At 44.9% G+C, this 19,521-nt stretch overlaps 2 protein-coding genes across 2 annotated transcripts; one reads left to right on the top strand and one right to left on the bottom strand.

Moving 5' to 3' along the window:
- The first annotated feature begins 10 nt into the window (after positions 1 to 10).
- PPM1M (protein phosphatase, Mg2+/Mn2+ dependent, 1M) lies at positions 11 to 6,048 on the top strand. The gene is made up of 9 exons (XM_010851746.1): positions 11 to 415; positions 557 to 811; positions 1,265 to 1,377; positions 1,721 to 1,805; positions 1,898 to 2,016; positions 2,154 to 2,217; positions 2,451 to 2,558; positions 2,662 to 2,810; positions 3,119 to 6,048. Exons 2-9 carry the CDS (start codon positions 677 to 679, stop codon positions 3,261 to 3,263), a joined length of 918 nt encoding a protein of 305 aa, XP_010850048.1. The 5' UTR covers positions 11 to 415; positions 557 to 676; the 3' UTR covers positions 3,264 to 6,048.
- WDR82 (WD repeat domain 82) lies at positions 5,790 to 19,031 on the bottom strand (the record flags this gene model as incomplete). The annotated part of the gene is made up of 8 exons (XM_010851747.1): positions 5,790 to 8,653; positions 9,905 to 10,047; positions 10,612 to 10,681; positions 11,111 to 11,266; positions 11,511 to 11,627; positions 12,048 to 12,147; positions 16,124 to 16,190; positions 18,902 to 19,031. Coding segments are annotated over 8 exons (813 nt in total), but the record flags the coding sequence as incomplete, so codon positions are not given.
- Between the last annotated feature and the right edge of the window lie 490 nt (positions 19,032 to 19,521).

Raw genomic sequence — 19,521 nt, 5'->3', positions numbered from 1 at the left:
GCAGCCGATAGGCAAGGAAGCCTCACACCTCCCTAGGCAGCCTTGCCCTTACCTCCCAGCCCAGGACAGCAGGTAAGCTCCAGAGGGGCTGAGTCCTGAGTTTTGCCTTAGCTGTGAGATCACTGAACAGTTTGCAAACTACCAGCATTTGTTTGTCCAGGTGTGTGTTAGGGACAGCACGGTGGCTATTGCTCCAGAGGGAGGGCTCCCTTCTGTGTTTCAACTGTTCTCTGTGCCCATGGGGGCAGAGGTGTGTCCCTAAAAGGGTCACTGATCACATCCTGGCCTCAGAATCATCAACGCAGAGAAATCTGAGTTCAATGAGGATCAGGCGGCCTGTGGGAAGCTGTGCATCCGGAGATGTGAGTTTGGGGTTGAAGAGGACCAGGAATGGCAGACCTTGTGCTCAGAGGAGGTGAGTGCAGCTGAGCCTGAGCCCCTCTTATAGACTGGGGCCAGGACTGCAGACTGAGGTTCTTGCCCTAGTGCCCCATTTTCAGCCAGGGGACAACTAGGGAGGCCAGGCAGATCCTGATGCCAAGCCCTTCCTGTACAGTTCCTGACAGGTCATTACTGGGCACTGTTTGATGGGCACGGCGGTCCAGCTGCAGCTATCCTGGCTGCCAACACTCTGCACTCCTGCCTGCGCCGGCAGCTGGAGGCTGTGGTAGAGGGCATGGTGGCCACTCAGCCCCCCATGCACCTCAGCGGCTGCTGCGTCTGCCCCAGTGACCCCCAGTTTGTGGAGGAAAAGGGCATTCGAACAGAAGACTTGGTGATCGGGGCTCTGGAGAGTGCCTTTCAGGAGTGTGTGAGTGTGACCTTTGGCTGGGGAAGGAGGGAAGGTTTTATCCCCAGGGATCTGAGGGACTCTGGGTTAGGGGGGCGTCCCTGCACTTAATTGTGATCACCCTGGATCTTCGGATTGAGAGGATAAAATTGGGTTGTTATTAAGCAGTCATCATAACCTCTCCTATTTCCCCAGCACTTCCTATTAATATGTGCTAGGTGCTTTTACCTGTATTATCTCATTGCACATCCTTTAGGTCCCTGGTTTCTCTTCCTCACTGTTTAGAATATGACTTCCATACCTCCCCAAGGATATATTTAGATCTCCTGACCACAGGGATCCTGGAGTCATAGCTAGACTTTGGGCAGGGACTGCCATGCTTGCTGGTTGGGAAGTGCGCTGTAGGGTGGGGCTTGGGGACACTGGCACAATGGCAGTACAAGCAGCAGCTAAAGCAGCCTTGGTTTGCCCCAGGATGAGGTGATCGGGCGAGAGTTGGAGGCCTCAGGCCAGGTGGGTGGCTGCACAGCCCTGGTGGCTGTGTCCCTGAAGGGAAAGCTGTATGTGGCCAATGCTGGGGACAGCAGGTGAGTGAGCCCTGGAAGGTGGGCAAGGTGGGGCGAGCAGACGGGCAGGAGAGGTGGGGGGACAGTGAAAGGGGGCTGGAAGTGGAGAGACAGAAATGAGGAAGATTGGCTGAGTTGTTTGTGTACCGGGCATGTGTCAGATGCCAGAGGGGCAGGGACCAGGTCAGACGGTTGAGGCTTTACCCTGCAGGACTTAAGCAGTCATGGAGGGGCTTTGAGCAAGGGATTGGCATGGGCAGAACTGGCCCCTGGTGGTTGGAGGAGGGGCCAGCAGGAGGGAGGCCATGGGTAAGGATGGAGGCTGCTCCACAGACCTCTCCGTCTCCTCTAAAACTTCATCCAGGGCCATTCTGGTGCGGAGGGATGAGGTACGGCCCCTGAGCTCTGAGTTCACCCCAGAGACTGAGCGGCAGCGGATCCAGCAGCTGGTAGGTGCTCTTAGTGGAGGAGGATGTGGATGCAGCCCCAGCTCCTGGGCCACCAGAGGGAGCCTGATCTGAGCAAGGCCTCCCTATCCCAGGCCTTTATCTACCCTGAGCTTCTGGCTGGTGAGTTCACCCGACTGGAGTTCCCTCGGCGACTGAAGGGGGATGACTTGGGGCAGAAGGTCTTGTTCAGGGATCACCACATGAGTGGCTGGTGAGTGAGGTGGGGTTGGGGACACTGTGGGGAGGGCCCTGGGGTCCAGGCTCAGCTGGGTGGCCTGGGGCAGTCCCCTTCCACGAGGCAAGGTGGGCCCTGTTGGCCTGGGTTGATGCTGGGTCTGCTCCTGGTAGGAGCTACAAGTGTGTGGAGAAATCGGATCTCAAGTACCCACTGATTCATGGACAGGGTAGGCAGGTCAGTAAATGGCCACTCCGAGAATCCCTCTTGAATCACCCCCTGTGGAGGTGGGAGCTCCTTTGTCCCTCGTGGGGTGGGGGGCCTTGGCTGAGGTCCTAGGGGCTGCTCCAAGGTCACAGGATGTTTCTCCCTCAGCCCAGGGGCCCATGGGTCACAGTCCACCTGTGTGTGCTTTATGTGTACATTTTCTGGCACTGTTTGCTATCACCTCACACCTCTATTATTTCCAGGCTCGGCTACTGGGAACCCTGGCCGTCTCCCGGGGTCTAGGAGACCATCAACTCAGAGTCCTGGACACAAATATTCAGCTCAAGCCCTTCTTGCTATCTGTCCCACAGGTGAGGGGGCCACAGCACTTCCATCTGCCCAGTAAGGCAGACAATGCAAGGTTGGCGGGAGCTAGGAAGGGAGCAGTGAGGAGACCTCAGACTTACCTTGCAGGTGACTGTGCTCAATATGGACCAGCTGGAGCCCCAGGAGGAGGATGTGGTTGTCATGGCAACTGATGGGCTTTGGGATGTCCTGTCCAATGAGCAAGTGGCACGGCTGGTGCGGAGCTTCCTCCTTGGCAACCGAGAGGACCCACACAGGTACTGTAGTTGCTGGGATCTGCCTGGACCTGGGTTAGTACCAGCAGCAGCATTAAGAAGTACGGAGAAGACAACACAACAGAGGAGTCCGGCTAAGAACAGTTGGCCAGGACTGGAGCTACCTCAGGTTTCCTGGGGGTGACTGTGGGTCCTCAAATTCTCTGGGTCCATACTCACATGGTCCACACAGTCAGACTGCACTGCTTGAGTTCTCAAGTGTCCAGTGAGAACTGGGTGAGCTCTCCCTGAGGGCTGGCCTTGCCTCTTTGATCTGGCCCCAAAGTACATCTGCAGGATGGTCCCCACAGGTTCTCGGAGCTGGCCAAGATGCTGATACGCAGCACACAGGGGACGGACGACAGTCCTATACAGGAAGGGCAGGTGTCCTACGACGACGTCTCTGTGTTCGTGATTCCCTTGCACCACCAGGGCCAGGGGCACAGTAGCCGCTGAGGATTCAGACACCGCATCCCAGAACCACTAAGGGGCCAGGTGCGATATGGGTATCCCTCCACCACGGTCAACAGCAGGTCTGCCTGCCCCAGTCCCAGACTGAGCCCTGACCCCAGCCTATTTCAAGGTGCGCATTTCTACAAGGCAGTCAGAGCTGGAAGAACATAGGGAGTTCCCCAGGTCCCCACCCCTGCCAGGCAAAGAACGCTGTCAATAATAATGTATGGCAGTCACTTGACATTAGGATTCCACGCAAGGCTCCTCGGAGAAGATCCTGAACAGCCTCAATACATTATTCCCAAATGGGGACAGCTGGACTAAGTGCATTGGCCAAGGATGCCAGAAAGGGCAGACGGCCTGTGGTTGGATCCAGGTCTCTAATGCATGAATGTCACTGAGATCCTGGTCTGCTCCCCTCTGTGCTGGAGGAGAGGCACGGACCCAGGGGCTATAGTTGGGGGAGAAACTAACGGGCAGAAGGAGCCCCAGAGGTGGCTGAGTGGTGAATGCCCTCATCACTGCTCCTGACTGCTCCTCTCTGGCCCCAGCCCTGCCCAAGGCTGATGCCTCAACAATGCCCTTGTTGCTTCCATCACCTCCCTATTAAATGTTTATATGCAGAGAACCCTTGTGAATTGTCAATTGCTGTAAAGCTTGGCATTATAGTACACTTTTTGCTTTTTCTCGTTCTCTTCTAAAATAAAAAATCAGTCTTAGCCTTAGCTCCACCTTACAAATTTCCTATAATCAGCACTGTTTTCTCTGCAGCCTCCCTAGTTCCCAGCTTGGGATGAGCCCCAGTGAGAGAACTGCTGCCCGGGAGAACAGAAGGGAGGGTCCCCACTGCTGGCTGTGAGTTCTGGGCTTGAGGTACCAGAGGGAATGCCTTTGGGTTTTTAAAAAATGCAAATTATAGTAGTTTTAGTATAAAGTTTACAGTAAATTTAGAATAAAGCTAGACTTACTGACCGGAGACAAGTTAGTTGGGGCTCCAGAGCTTGCTGTTTCATGAGTAGTTTAGTTCTTCAACTTCCTCACAAGACCCCTTTTTATCATCCAGCACTGGCCAAGGCTTAGATGCTTAGTATTTGTTGAATTTCATAACCTCAGCCTTATCTAACTCCTCCCTCATCTACTCTTACTTTGGTTTACAATTGAGATTAATTCTTACCAGGCAACTCACAGCCTTAAACTGCAGCCAGAAAGGACAAGGACCACTAAGCCCCAATATGATGGTGAAACTTGTTTATTTAACACACTGGGGAGGCTCCCAGAGCTCCTTTCCTGCCCATTAACTCACTTTAGACTCCATTTCCTACATGTTCTCTAGGGAAGAGATAGGATAAACTATGAAATTACTCACTTTTTACAGTCATATTCCATAGCCCTGCACTTCTGGGCCTACCTCTGTCCACAGCTGGGTCATGACCAACTGTGGTTAGCCCCAGCAGCTCTGGGCATCCTCTCCAAGACTCTAGTAAGACATCTGGCATGCACAACTGTGCCCTACCGCCCTGCAGTTTTACTTCCTATTTCTTCAGCAGTCCCCACCCTCCACTCCCCCCTGCCCCCAGCAAAGCTTTGTGAGCGGTATCCTGTGCCTGCCAACCCACTACTCACGTCAGCTACTCAGCCAGCTCACCCACAGTCTGCTTTGCTTCTCACATCACAAGGCTGAAGCCCAGGAAGTGGGCAACGGTAGGTCTCTCAACTGCAAACAAGCCAAACCAACAGGAGTGACCACTGCAAAGGCAGCCACGGTCACCTGCGTGTTCATGTCTCTCAGCAGAGCCAAAAACCGCAGTAGCCTTCATGGCAGGCCGTTAGGGGGACCTCCTCCTCCCTGAACAGTCGTGTTGACAGCCTGTGCATGGCCTGCCCCTTACACGTTGGCTCGCTCCCTCTGCTGCCCTCCAGAGCCTTTGGTCAACCTCTAATGACCAGGGGCAAAGTGGCAGGCCCCCGGTATTGCAGCTGAGGATGCCACGGTACTAGTGAGTTGCCAATTCACCAGCCAGGCAGTGGGTTACCAAGGAACAGGCCAGGCCTTCTACCAGAATTTTATTTCCACTATACTTGCCCCCCCCCCCACAACCTAGTGCCTAGCAGGATGAACCTTATTCCAGCTAGAGGTTGCCAACTGATCAAGGGTTGAAGTTAACAGTGAGGATGAAAGGCAGCTTGAGGTGTACACCAAATACAGTCTTTGAGGATCTCAAGGTTGGCTCAGGCCTGCCTTTTCTGGGTCACTCATTTCTGGCCTACTGCTGCTTATTAGAATGGGGGGTTGAGGGACCCAGACTGCTGTGCACTGGGAGCTTGATATAGGGTTCCTCCCACCAGCCCACAGGCCTTAGTTACCAGAGGCAGTCCCAGCAAGCCCAACAACCTGTCCACAGCATTACAGTGAGTCCCAGTATGAGCCAGGAGGACTGACAGGGGACAACCCACCCCCATGCCCTCCAACTCTAAGAACAAGGCAAACAGTGCTATGAAAACTCAATGGAAGAGGCTGCAGCCGTAAAATTCTGTCTAAGACAGATAACATGGAAAAAATGTTTATATGTTAAGTACAAAAAGGACATAAAATTGTATATACAGTAGAATAACAACTATGTAAACACACCAAAAATCTATATGCACAGAAATGTCTAGAAGAACACTTAACACCAAAAGATTAGCAGTGGTAACATTTGGGTGGTAAACTGATTCTTTTTAAAATTCCCAGATTTTTCTTAATAAGCATTAATTATGACTGCAAGTTACATTTTTTTCTAAAAAAAAACAAAAAATACCCCATTGGCTGGTGGTTGAGCAGTGCAGTGTCACTGTCACATATAAATCAGTGGCTTTGGCCCTGACTCTGGAGAGCCTGGTGCGCCCCCCATCCCCGGGAGAACTTAAGCACTTCGGCTCCCACTGAAGGTGTCTTAGCAGCCCTGGTGCTCCTCAGGGTCTCTGACTCACAGACACTCCTCCCTTAATTCTGCCTTATTTCCACCACCGCATCATCTTCGGTTACTTCCAGCTGCATCTTTCCCTTTCCTTCCCAACTCAGGAGCTGGCTCTGCAGCCACAGGTCCCCATAAACAGAAGCAGTGCAGTGCATATTTTCAAAGGACCTGCTGCCTCTGCTTCGGACACACAGGATCTCAATACAAATCATTTTCCTGCGGACAGACAAGTCATGCATGGTGGCTGCTCTGGGTACAGATACGTCACTTACGCAGGCCTTCTTGTTAACCTACAGTTCCAAGTACTCTCTCTGAACAGTTACTCCTACCATGAATTTTCTACCCTGGAAAGCCAGGGGTGGGCAGTTAATAGTTCAGATCACTTGGTTTCTAAAAGTCTCTCCACTCTGAGAATGCAGAGCTTTATAGTGTGGCACTGCAGAAACTGTAGATTTCAGTCTATGTCTGGCAAAGATGTATGCCCCTTGCCCTTAAATTTGAGGAACAAACCAAAAAGTAACTGCTAAAAAAGCAAAAGAAAACAAAACAGTAACTGCTAGCAATTCACAGCCTATTCCTGCTGCTGAATGGCGAGAGTAATGGCTTGCTTTCCCCACCAGTGGGTAGGTACTCTGGGGCAAGTCAAACATAACCTTGTTGGGCCTGTTTCTGGGTCTGCAGGGAATGTGTTACTCGCTTATGTTTGAGAACTTGGTGAAATAATATGCCACTTGTCCTGCTCTAAGAAGGCCATGCAGGGGAAAAGGTAATGAGCTATCTACAGCTCATCTCAACCCCGATCAGGAAGCCTCCCCAAGACAAGACAAGGAAAAGCAGCAAGAAAGCAGACATACCAGGTAAACAGGAGTGACCTGTAATTGGCAAAGAAGCCTCAGACAAGCTGAAAATGCTCTGGTTCCAGCATCCTGTCCCCAAATGCTAGAAGCCAGACACAAAAGGCATGCAAAAGTGACTGTCACACACATACAGGCGGAGACAGAGCATCACTGGGCAAAAAAGGGGCTAATACTGCAGAGAAGGCCCCAAAGTGCGGCTTGAGGAACACAAGGCAGTCATTCCAAGACCCTCACTTAGCTGCCATGGGGACAGCAAACACTCAAAAGCTTTGCTTTTGTTTAGTCTCCCGAAGGGAAAAAAGTTAATAGGGAAGACTCACTAACACTTGTGGCAAACACTATTAGCAAGGATGCAGTCTTTCTCTGGAGGCATGGGACTTCATCTCCTTCAGCTGAACTCTTTGATACTTTTAAAATATATATATATATATATATATGTGCATACATATATATATGTATATATGTATGCACACACACGATATATTTAAATGAAGGTGTACACACACTGTGCTAAAATACAAACAACAGAATCCCAAGTCATATATAAAAAGGCTAAATATAACACAGGCCTAGGCCAGCCCCGTGTTGGGAGCTGGGCAAGGGGTAGGATCATCTGGAGACTATGTACACAACTTGTGGTGGGCAGGGAAGGCATCAATGTAAACAGCTCGGACTCACTCCACAATACTGGCCCACAGGAACGCGTGATGGAGCTCATGCACAAAAATAGACGCCCACCTTGCTTTCATACACAATCAAACTTGGCAGGCACCCAGAAGGACCGAGGGTTTGTGTTGATGACAGGGGACCACACCAAGCTGCTGCTAGACCTCCCAGCCCCAGGAATTCACCTGCTCCCACTCCTCCCTCCCTTTCAGGTTTGACCCTTTGCCTACCCAGAGCCTGAGGCATGGTCAGGTCACCCACCTTCACATGACTAACTGGCAAGACTTCCTGGAAAGCAAGGTCCTTCTGTATCTGTCCCTTTCTGACCCTAAAATACATGGAGACTTACTTCTGTAAATGTTTGGCACCTAAGTAATGCAACAGTTGTGGACAATGCCACAATAACACAGGGAGACCCAGTAACAAGACATGCAGGGTGAGGGCAAGGGGCACTAAACTGCCCTAGCATCTCAAAATCAGAACTGTGGCTTCCCATGCATTTATGGGGGTGGGAGAAGGGATGTGCAGAAATAACAACTTCACCGACTCCTCAGCAGCAAATACATTCAAAACTGAAGGCGTCTCGAGGGCCCACTATACCCTCATCACAAGTCTGGTCACTCCTCTGGAGGAGCTCGGTGCAGTGACAGCTGGAAAGTCTGAGTCCCGATTGAGTCGGCCACACCAAGAGTCCTTTTGAAGAAGTTCGGCAAAGTAACTTTTTTCTTTTGAGCAGATGTACAGCACATTCTTGGGAAGGCCATGTGGAAGGATGCTCTCCAGCCCAGTCAAATGATCCAATCCCACTATTATCTTAGTCCCCTCTGAGTTTTTTCCTACTTGCCACCCTCGCTGTACAGAAAACAGCCAAGCACCATGCAGGTCAGTCATCAATGGTGGGCAACCAGAAGGCCTGGATGAAAGAAGAACATGAGTCAACTCTAAGAAACCAAGGTTCTCTCCTCAATGCTGAAGGATTTTCTTACCCCTCCCCCACCATCAAGGAGCCCAACCCTAAAGTTGAAGCAGTTATGGCTCCCTCCTGACCAACTGACTGGCAATCTATAAACAGAGAAACACTCCCCAATCTATGTGAAAGTAAACTAGTTCTTTTTCACTCCAACACTAAGTTCCATCACAGAGGTCCAGTGTTTAAAAAAAAAGAAGTACTCTCTGGGAGGTGGGTGTCTGGCTTCACTGTTAACCTACAAGTGACCTCAGGCAGGCCCTCTCATTCAGGAGCTATAAATAACAAAAGAGGTTGGACTGGATGTCTCTGCTACATTTTTGGGGGGACAGTTTTCTTAGTTAAAAAGAAAAAGAGATGGAGCAATGTATTCTGAGTAGGCTAGTAATGAAATGCCTCATACCAATACCTAGACAGGTTTGCTGCTGCTGCTGCTAAGTCGCTTCAGTCGTGTCCGACTCTGTGCGACCCCATAGACGGCAGCCCACCAGGCTCCCCCGTCCCTGGGATTCTCCAGGCAAGAACACTGGAGTGGGTTGCCATTTCCTTCTCCAATGCATGAAGGTGAAAAGAGAAAGTGAAGTCGCTCAGTCGTGTCTGACTCTTAGGGACCCCATGGACTGCAGTCTACCAGGCTCCTCCATCCATGGGATTTTCCAGGCAAGAGTACTGGAGTGGGGTGCCATTGCCTTCTCCAGACAGGTTTAGGAGATGCCAAGAGGAAATAGGAGGTTGAGATTCACTGCTACTTTGTTTTGCTCATGTTGTCCAGGAGGAGACAGGGGCCTGGAGAAAATTCTAAGTGGTGAGCTGTGATTAAGAATTTCTGATGAACTCAGCATAATCTGAGAGGAATGGAAAAACTGAAGTTTGTAGCCACAAAAGGCTGGGTCAAAGAGTTTTAAGAAACCAAAAGTTAGCTTCAGGTAGTCTGGACATAAAACCAGGAGCCAGAGCTGACCTAAGATCTCCCAGGACCTCAGAGGTGATCCCAGATCATGGAAAGAAAAGTAAAAGTGCAAGGCCAGCCCAATCACAGATCAGATAACAGAGGCGAAACAGGGAGGCCACCAGCTGAGAAACATGAACGTGGCTGCTTGTAACTGTGCCTACTTAAAACTCACTGTGCTCACAGAAGGACCCCACCCCAAATGAAGAGGGCCCCTACGCAGAGGACATCTCCCGCTGTTCACATACCATGTTAGAACAAGCGCTGGCAAAGGTCATGAACTTGGGGTTGAACTGCAAACAGGTAATAGGGCCTGTGTGTTTGCCATCCAATACAGCTACTTTTATACCACTCTCTCCATTCCAGACATGGATCTTGCCATCCTCCGAACCTGAAGAGAAAAGATCAAGGCATGTAACAACAGCTCAAGGCATACTACAAAGACAAGCGGCAAACAGACACGGACTGACATCTTGAAAGCGGCCAACCTTCAGGACCCAGCCATCAGCAGAAATGGAGGAGGAGTAAAGACAGTGAAGAAAAGACACTTTAGGAACTGATCTAGACTCTATTCTCAGGCAAGCCATTTCCCCTCTAACTACAGTTTTCTCATTTAAAAAGGGGGCTAAATACGATCACCCTACAAACATCTACACTAAGGTGACTCAACGCAAGGTTACAACAGGAAGTTGCTACTATCAGCAAGACAGTGCTTGCAGGACTTAACTCTATGCTGGTCCAGGAGAAGACCATCATTAACGCCCATCCCCAGTAAAGACATGCAAAGCCAGGACAGTTTAAAGACACAATATCTTTGACATAATGTGCTACACAGAAATCTGGAAATTTCTATCAAGAGGATAATAAATGGTTTCTTAATTAGTTATAACCAGCAAAAATAACATAATGCACAGTATCAGAGAAATAACCCCCAAAGGGGATAAAGGAAGCTTACCAATCATAATAAACTGGGAGTCTGGAGTAAACGAGGCCTCCAATGTGACAGCCTTGCTATTAGCATAACCCTAAAAAATAAAAGCAAAACAATACTCGTTACAGTGCCATTAACAAAAAATAATTGCCTACAAACACTGACTCCACATACACCTTCTCAATGCACAGTGCTACCAAGGTTCCAGACTTGGCTACCACCCTTTACAATTAATTCACTCCCAACTGCATGTTCAAGGGAGCTAGAAAATGTTTATGGTCAGGAATTATTATATATCTAAACACCAAACTTGAGCCACTGAGTGAGAAGTAAATGTCTCAGAATCCAAGAGAACTAATGTCATGTGCAGGAAGAAAATGCCAGTCCATGCCTTTAACCAAGGACAACTGCTGGTCTCCATCAACTAGCTAACATAATTCTCAGAAGGGATGACCATAGAAAAAAGGTAAGAACATTGGGAGGGGAAAAAAAAAAAAAAAGAGCTCAAAAGTTGTCAGCTCACCCCAAATGTATGCATCACAACTCCCTTGAATGCATCGATCAGACGGATGAAGCTGCCATTGGTGGAAATGAGGATGAGCTTGCCATCATTGCTGAACTTAAGTCCTGTCCACTCACAAGTCCGATCATACTGCATCTTAAATGTTGCAAATGGCCCCTGCAAAAAAAAAAGAGCAGCCTCAGGCCCAAGGCACATCAATCATTCTTTCTGCCAGAGCCAAATCTCATTCTATCCCTTTAGATTCCTTTGGGACTAGGGAAAGCAGAGGATTACGTACTGCTCTGATGCTTTCTAAGATCTACCACATACCTCCTCTAGTGTAGAAAAAGGCTCTTCAACGTCCATCTCACCCTTCAAAACTTCCATAGTATCAAGACAGTTCAAAGATTCAAAGATTTACCTTATCAAAAGAGCGAAGATCATAAAGTTTGACCATTTCAGAATTGACACCTGCGGCAAAAATTAATCCTTCTGGATCAAAAGAACAAACTGGCTTGCCCTGTAGATGCATGAGACCCTAAGAAAAAAGAAAATTTTTTAAAAAGTTAATGAACCCAGGATCCTACAAAAACAAACATAAAACTAACTAAAATGAAGTTTTAAAAAAATAGGTCTCCATGCAATTCATTTCAGATCAACTCTAACTGTACAATTTTACAGACCCTGAATTCAAATAAAAATCTAATATCTATAGTTCAGAGTCTCCAGGAAAACTGCCTTTAAAACACTAAGGCATGGATCATAATAAATATGCACTGGATTAAGGTATTAACTCAATTATCAGTCACCTACCAGGAAAAGAAAAGATTTTCTCCAAAATTTAAAGACTCTGGGATTCCAGAAAGAAAACACTGCTTTCCCCTTTCCTTGAGAGGGAGCACTGATAATAGTGCTTACCACAGAAAACACTTAAAGTGTAACTGTGAGGCAACATTACCTGGCAGTTAGGAGAGCGGAGATCCCAGAGCCGAATAGTCTTATCAAGAGACCCAGAAATGAAAGTGTCATCCACAGGTGACATGGACAAAGCCACCACCCTGCAATGCATCAAGATAAATAGTAGTTGAAGCAAAATATCTGCAATAATTGTATATGAACTCTAAACCACTTGGCCTGCCTCCCTATATACATGTTCTCCTAAGAATGTTATTTTAAGAAACAGGCATACACAAGCAATCTGGAATAATCAAAGGCAATTAGTATAATTTAAAAAGCAACTTAAAGCTACAACATAAAAATATACGATTCCAAATCAAATCAAATCATGAGACACCATTTCATACCCACTAGCAAAGCAAAAATTAAAGAGAAATAACAAGTGTGGGTGAGGATGTGGACAAATTGGAATCCTGATACACTGCTGGTAAGAATGTAAAATGGTACAGTTGCTTTGAAAAAGTTCTACACTTTCTCAAAAAGGTAAACATTCCGTTGCTAGGTATACACCCAAGAAACAGGAAAACATGTCAAAAAGAAAAATCCCCATGCGTCTGTGTTCATAATAGCATAATTCATGACTACTAAAAAGTAGAAACAACTCAAATGTCCATCACCTAATAAATGGATAAACAAAATGTGTTATCACCACATAGGAATATTACTTGGTAATAAAAAGAAATGAAATCACTTATTCATATTAAACATGCATGAAAGTTAAAGAGGTTAGATAGAAAGTACATTAGTTGCTGCCAGGGGCTAGGAAGACGGGAAATGGGGAGTGTTAATGGATACAGGGTTTCTATTTGGGGTGATGAATATGTTCTGGAATTATATAGTGGTGATGGTTGCCCAACTCTGTGAATATATTAAAAACCACTGAATTGTACACTTTAAAAGGATGAATTAATGGTATTGAACTATATCTCAATTTATTAATAAAAAAATTCCTTAACTAGAGGTTTGTGGGTCCAATAAGTCTGACAATCTATGTTTCTAACACGTTCCTAGGTGATGGTGAGGTTGATAGTTTGAGCGCCATACCTACGGAAAGCCACAGGCCTGTGCTAACAGCCTATGCTATGTTTCTGATATGGGTCCCCTTTTATGGTTATACTGTTAAGATTCACTCACTGAAAAATATTTCTTCCAAGGCCTCATCTGGACTCTCTTTTCCCCTCTGCTCATGTTCTTGCTCTGCCATGCTCTGCACTGAAGATACCCACCATGTCCCCAGCATTTGGGCCCAGCCTATGGAGAAGGACAGCATGTGACTCTGCTTTACCTGCCTCTTGGAGCATGCCAGAGCCCTAACCAGGGGGGTTCTTGAGGAAGCCCTTGTGAAAATGGACACTCAGATGGTGCTTCCTTCTGGGTGTTATGGAAGAGCAGCTCCACATTCTGGCTTGGCTAAAAAACACTTCATAGACAAAAGAGTGGGTGTCATAAGTGAAGATTGCAGAGGAAATGATGGTGGTGTACTGTTTCATTTTGACAAAGAAAAATCTGAAGTTAAAAAATAAGGTGATTAAGTCACACAACTCATTTGTGAGTGGATTTTTTAACTGTAGAAATAGAGGAAGTTCAAATTTTAGATGACACTGAAAGGGGTTCAGGAGGTTTTGGTTCCATGAGAAAGAATTAAAATGTGTGCCATGAACAGAAAATGAGAAAATGTACTTTCCCCGCCACCCACCCCACTCCAAATCTTCCAGCATAACTAAATTAACATTTGCACTAGATCATCAACTTAAAAATTTTAAAGATACTATAAGCCAAAATTTCCTGGGAATGCTGAGGTGGTAATAAAACAGAGTGAGGAGATTGCATATGGACATGTAATTTTATGTCAGAAGTTCAGAGGAAGTCTACCTTGGCATATGGCTCTGTTAAGAAGCACAGGGAATGCAAGGAGGAACAAGATTTCCACTCTAAGAAAGCTTAACTGTCTAGCCCAGACAATTCCAAGAGAGGGTCAGAGAAGGCTTTCCGGAAGCAGCTACACCTGTGTTGAATAGGGTTTCAATGGGAGTGGTCTTTCTGGAAGATGCCAGATAGGAGAAGGCATGAAGCAGTTCAGGAAGCAGCGCAAGAGTTCACCTCAACAACACTGGGAAAACGGGTCAGACAGAAAAGAACCTGACTCCAAGGTTTTTTGATGGAGGCTATGAAGTGGTCAGAACTGTAAAAAAAAAAAAGAAAAGAAAAGAAAAGAAAAACTAGAGTGCAGAAGCAGGATAGTGAGTGGTGGGGAGATTAGGATTTGACAGTAATTTACCTGAGCAAGGACAGAAGCAAAGGAGTAAGTATGGAGGAAAGTGACACATGAGGTTAAACCTAGGTAGTGTCAACAGGATTTAACAGCTCACTGAATGTGAAGGCAGGGAAAAAGCAGTGAACAGACAACAGAGGCTTTGAGTTGGGAGAACTAGAAGAGACAGATGGAAAAAACATAAGGCAAACAGAGGAACTGGCCCAAGGAATTTAACGAAGGATAGAGTATCAGATCTGTCAGAGACCTACAGAGATGTGTATAAAACTTGTAGGTGTGAAGTCCAGTCTGAAAATCATAGGCTAAAAATACTGATTTGGGAAGCCATCTGAGGTGAATGAAATCAGTGATGGGGGTAGCTGAGAAAATACCAAGAAGAAGAGAAAAAAGCTAGGGTAGAACCTTGCTTACTTCAGAGTTAAAGGAGAAAGAGAGGCCAAGAATATCAAGAACAGAACCAAGATGGAAAGCCAAAGGGGGAAAAAAAAAGCTTTACTGAGAGGCTGAGTGCCAAAGCAAGCCCCAGGCAGTATATTTTACCTGGAGGCAGCAGGGAAAGGGGAGTAAACAGCTTGGCTTGGATGAGAGAATTAAACAGTGAATGAATGTTAGGAGGTAGAGATGGGAATATGCAGATTATTCTTCTATGTCTGACAGTGAAAAGAAGTGGGTGATATTCTCAACCAAAAAATTCAAGGTAAGGAAGTCTGTAGGCAGCAAAGGAGATGGAAGAAAGTAGAGAGGGGTTGTTTTTCTCAAGGAAGAAAAAAACTACTTCTTTCTCAGGGAAAGGTTTCTAAGGAAGAGAGGAATTTAGGTGGAAAAGACAGAAGTTGAAAAGAACTCAGTTTGGATGGCCTTGACTTTCTCACAAAAGAGGCACAAAGTTATCTATTTAGAATCAGGAGGTCAAGAAATTGGGCAAGTGGTAAAATTGGACAGTTTCAAACAACTGCCATCAACTCCCAATTACAGACAATATGTTTGTGAACGTTAATTTAACAAACAAAAACATCTACTAGTCACAAGCCATTCTTTGTCTGAACTACACAGTAACCAACAATTGCCACCTCTTATGTTCAGCAACAAAGAAAACGCCCAGCCCAATCACAAGTGCCACTGTAAACAGGGTGTTCTCCGCCCACCTCTTATCAGGGCTCTGAACCACTCCACGTTGGATTACTGTACATTTGCAAAGAAAGTACCAGTGATTAAAATAGCATCCAAGGGAAATTGTGTTTAACATTCAACCCAAACTTGAAAAACCAGAGGAAAAATACTAGGAGAATTGGGATAAGAGACAAACAACCTGCATTATGAAACTGAATAAGGAAACAAGTTTCTTAACTTTCAAAAAGTAACAAAGAACAATTTATTAATTTTGCATTCTTATGAAGATCTTCATATGGAACATGTTTATGTAGAGGAGGGGTATGCTGAAATGGGGGCCACCTATACAGGAAGCCTCAGACATGTAAACTGTCCTTTCATTAAGGGATGTCTGATATTTGAGATCTCTAAATGCCAAATACAATTTTTACTATATAGGTTTCCACTGAATATCTTTAGTCCACATTTTTCCTATTAATGTTTTAACTGAGGTTTCAGTTTATCCATGAAGTCCTACCCCTGCCTCAACAACCTTGATTAATCTAGAGCTGACTGTTTAGGAAGGGTTAACAAGAGAAGACTTAAGAGATACGCCAAGCAGCAGTGAGAAACTAGCTTCATTTCACTAATAAAATCTCTCCACTCGTTTATTCTCTGGATAACCTATTTACTTTTTTTTAACACCTGTGTCTTACCTTTTGCTATGTCCAGGAAAGTACCTGATATATTTGTTGTCATGCAATGACAGGTAACGAATAGTATCTGAAAGAAGACAAATATCCTATTATTTTTAAATAATAATTTACTTTGCGTTTTCATCTTGAAAAGACAAGGTAAAAGAATTCATTGTTCTCCATTATTCAAGCAAAGTTTGAATGCACAATAGTGAATAACTCCTTTCCACAGCACTAGAGATTTCACGTAACTCAAAAGCAGAGTTCTCAAGCTGAAAGCATATAGAGCTATGTTTAAAAATCATTGTTGTTACCAATCTTTGGCTTCTGCATAGTTACAATGTAAATTATCCTGCAAATATGCCCCACCCCCCAAAAAAAACCTCACAACAGTTTCAGTACCCACAGAATGCAAACCTTAAAGAAAAACATACTGAGCTACTGACGAAACAGGCTCGAAGAACTAAACAACCATACTGAGCTCTGGATCAGGCTGGACTCTGGCATATTTTTCTCCAGTATTCTCCAACAGCATGTCAACCCAACCTTCACCTCATCTGAATGTAAACTGAATACACAATTTACATTAAAATTAAATAAAATGGAAAGAGAAGTAAAGTTCTACTCCTTTTCTAATTAACCAACTATAATGGCCCCTTATACAGAGAAGTGAGTTAGAAAGTGGCCAAAAGAAGAAATGAGAAAATTTAGATTAAAAAGACTGCAAGATATTTAAACATCAGAGTCATAAACTATACCAAGTCCAGTTCACAGCAGTGAGATTTTTACAGGATCAAAGAAGGGAGTCATCAGAGATCTGTGCTTGCAGAAAATAAGAAAAGTACTCTTAAAACCCAAATCATTCCTTCTGAAAAAGTAAAACAAAATACGATGGTGCTGGGAAGGGAATGAAGTTCCATAAAGAATAGAACTGGAAAGTACCATGCTTCTGACAAGACTAGGAATAAGAAACAATTGTTGAAAAATGTAAAAGGCAATAGGGCCAAAATACAGAAAAGGAAAGGACAGAAAGAACATTATGGAGGCAAACAGTATACAGGAACAAAAAGGTTGAAAGCACAAATTCTTTCCACTCGTTTACAGGGGTACTAATATTTAACCTGGGAGAGGGAAAAAGGCACAAAACTAAACAGCTTCCTTGAATACACCTTCAAAGTTCTCAAATGACAACTGTAAAGTATTCCTGACTGTTCTACTGTGAGGAACTCCTCACGGGCCCTGAACAGAAGAGACCCCTTCCCCATTACCTGGTCTCCCATAGGTGGGCAGGGCGTCGCCATCGTCTCCGCCCCACTCGGTAGCCGGCGCACTGTTCCCGGCAAGGCAGTGGCCTGTACAGTTATCTCCTGTACCGGGTGGTATCATAGACCCTCAAACTGTACAAACTACTACCTCAGCCTGGAATCAGGCAAAAGGATACGAAGCGTTGGAGCAACTCCGGATGTGCTCGAAACAGGAAAGGCAACGTCCTCACAGCAGAGGCCTGGCAGCAAAGCTGCAAGTGCTACACATTTGCCTCATCTTGCACCATATTTGGAGCATTCTCATTTAATCACCCAGAAAAACACCCCAGCAGGAGAAACACCATTCATTCAGATGATCACAGAGATATATTTCCTCAAAATCCTGTTTTATATTCTTGTCCAAAAGTATCAATTGCACTGTTTACTTAGAAAACCACTTCTGAAATAAAGGCATGAAAAGTACAAACAATATACTTACTAAAAATCAAGTACAGAATTCTCATTAAAAAAAAAAAAAAAAAAAACCAACCAAAAAAACTTCTACTCATCTGCTCTGAGATATGCATAACCAAAATAGCAGTCTAAGCAACCTTTGTTGAATGACATTAGAAAAATCTTACTGCTAAAAATGAAATAATCAATAAGTCAGTGAGATTTAAAAAAAAAAACCCAGTCCTAACATGAAAGTGTTATAGCTCAATTCCAAGATGACCTATCAACTGAGAATGACCTATCACAGAGGAAAAGCAGTAAAAACAAAGATCCTTTATTAGAGAAAGAATTCACAAGTTTAAAATTTGAAAAATAACTATTATTCTTCAAAGGCATTAACTTTATTTAAAGAAGAAAGGGAGTCCAGTGGTTAAGACTGGAGTGGCAGTGGTTAAGACTCTGCGCTGCCAATTCAGGGTACACAGGTTTGATTCCTGATGGAGCAACTAAGATCCCACATGTTGTACACATGGTATGGCCAAAAAATTTAAATAAGTAAATAAATGGAAAGGGGGATAAAATTCAGATCAAAAATGTCCCTGGAATCAAAGAAAACTAAGGTCAGTATATTGTCCTTTGTGACACAAACCATCAATAGATTGGACAATACAAAAACTCTTCTAAGGTCTACTAAACTACCATACCTGAAAGTATCTGTGAAAACTTTTCTCAAATCTGTATTATTTTGAACAGGAAGGCAGCACTGTTTAACACTTGCTGTGTGTCAAGTGTTCTTTTCTTTTATTTCTTCTAAAAGTATTCTTTGAAGTTTCAAGAAGCACAAACGGTAAATATAATTCGTAGCTTCCTATTTCCACTCCCCACCCTAAACTAGAAAACTTTCTTACTCAGTTTCAAGTCCTTCAAAAGTACTAATGGCTTGCTTCCAGCATCTCTTCAGTCATAATGATGTTAGCACAGCAAATATCACAGGAAAATTTAAAATAACTATAAACAAACATAAGCGGTCACAAAGATTCCATAAACCTTACCTAACAAAGGTAATCATGACCATTAACTTGCTAAAAAGACGCTTGCTTACCGTCTATTTTGTTAGAGCTGTAAACGACTGTATTTGCTGCATGAGTGTATCTGATGAGATCCACGCCGTATTTCTTACTGTACAGGGTTCTCTTTGGTCTGCCAAGGAAATGGACAGAGAAAGAAAACCATCAAAATCTTCCAAGACCAAAATCTAGTATCTTCATGTAAAGAGAAGCACTTGAATGATGTGGGAAGGGTGAAGATTCTTGGTAAGTCCTAACACTGAAAAGAAACAGAATTTCTTCCAAAAAGGGAGGAAATAAACAGAATCAATCAAGGGCAACAGCCTGAACCAAATGCCAAAGTTAGGAAGTAGAAGTAAATCTGAGGGCTCAAATCGGACTTTACTACAGTGTTCACAAGTAAGCTTTGAGAAGTAGTACATCTATTTGAGAAGAAAGACACATAAAACAATTCATAACTTACAAGAAAGAGGAAAATGGGAATATGTCACACCAGTGAGGCCAGAACTTAAGCCATTCACTTGGAAAGATGCTCTTTCTTCAAGAAATGATTTATCAAAACTGAAACCAGGTACAAAACTGCCTTTCCTAATATAACCTAGTATTTCCATCCTCTCTATCTTATAGTTCCAAAGCACATAATGAGCCTTTTATA

Source organism: Bison bison, unplaced genomic scaffold, assembly GCF_000754665.1.
Source record: "Bison bison bison isolate TAMUID 2011002044 unplaced genomic scaffold, Bison_UMD1.0 scf7180017864304, whole genome shotgun sequence".
NCBI lineage: Eukaryota > Metazoa > Chordata > Mammalia > Artiodactyla > Bovidae > Bison > Bison bison.
Note: the sequence above shows the minus strand (reverse complement) of the source record. Positions and strands in the feature narration are given on the sequence as shown.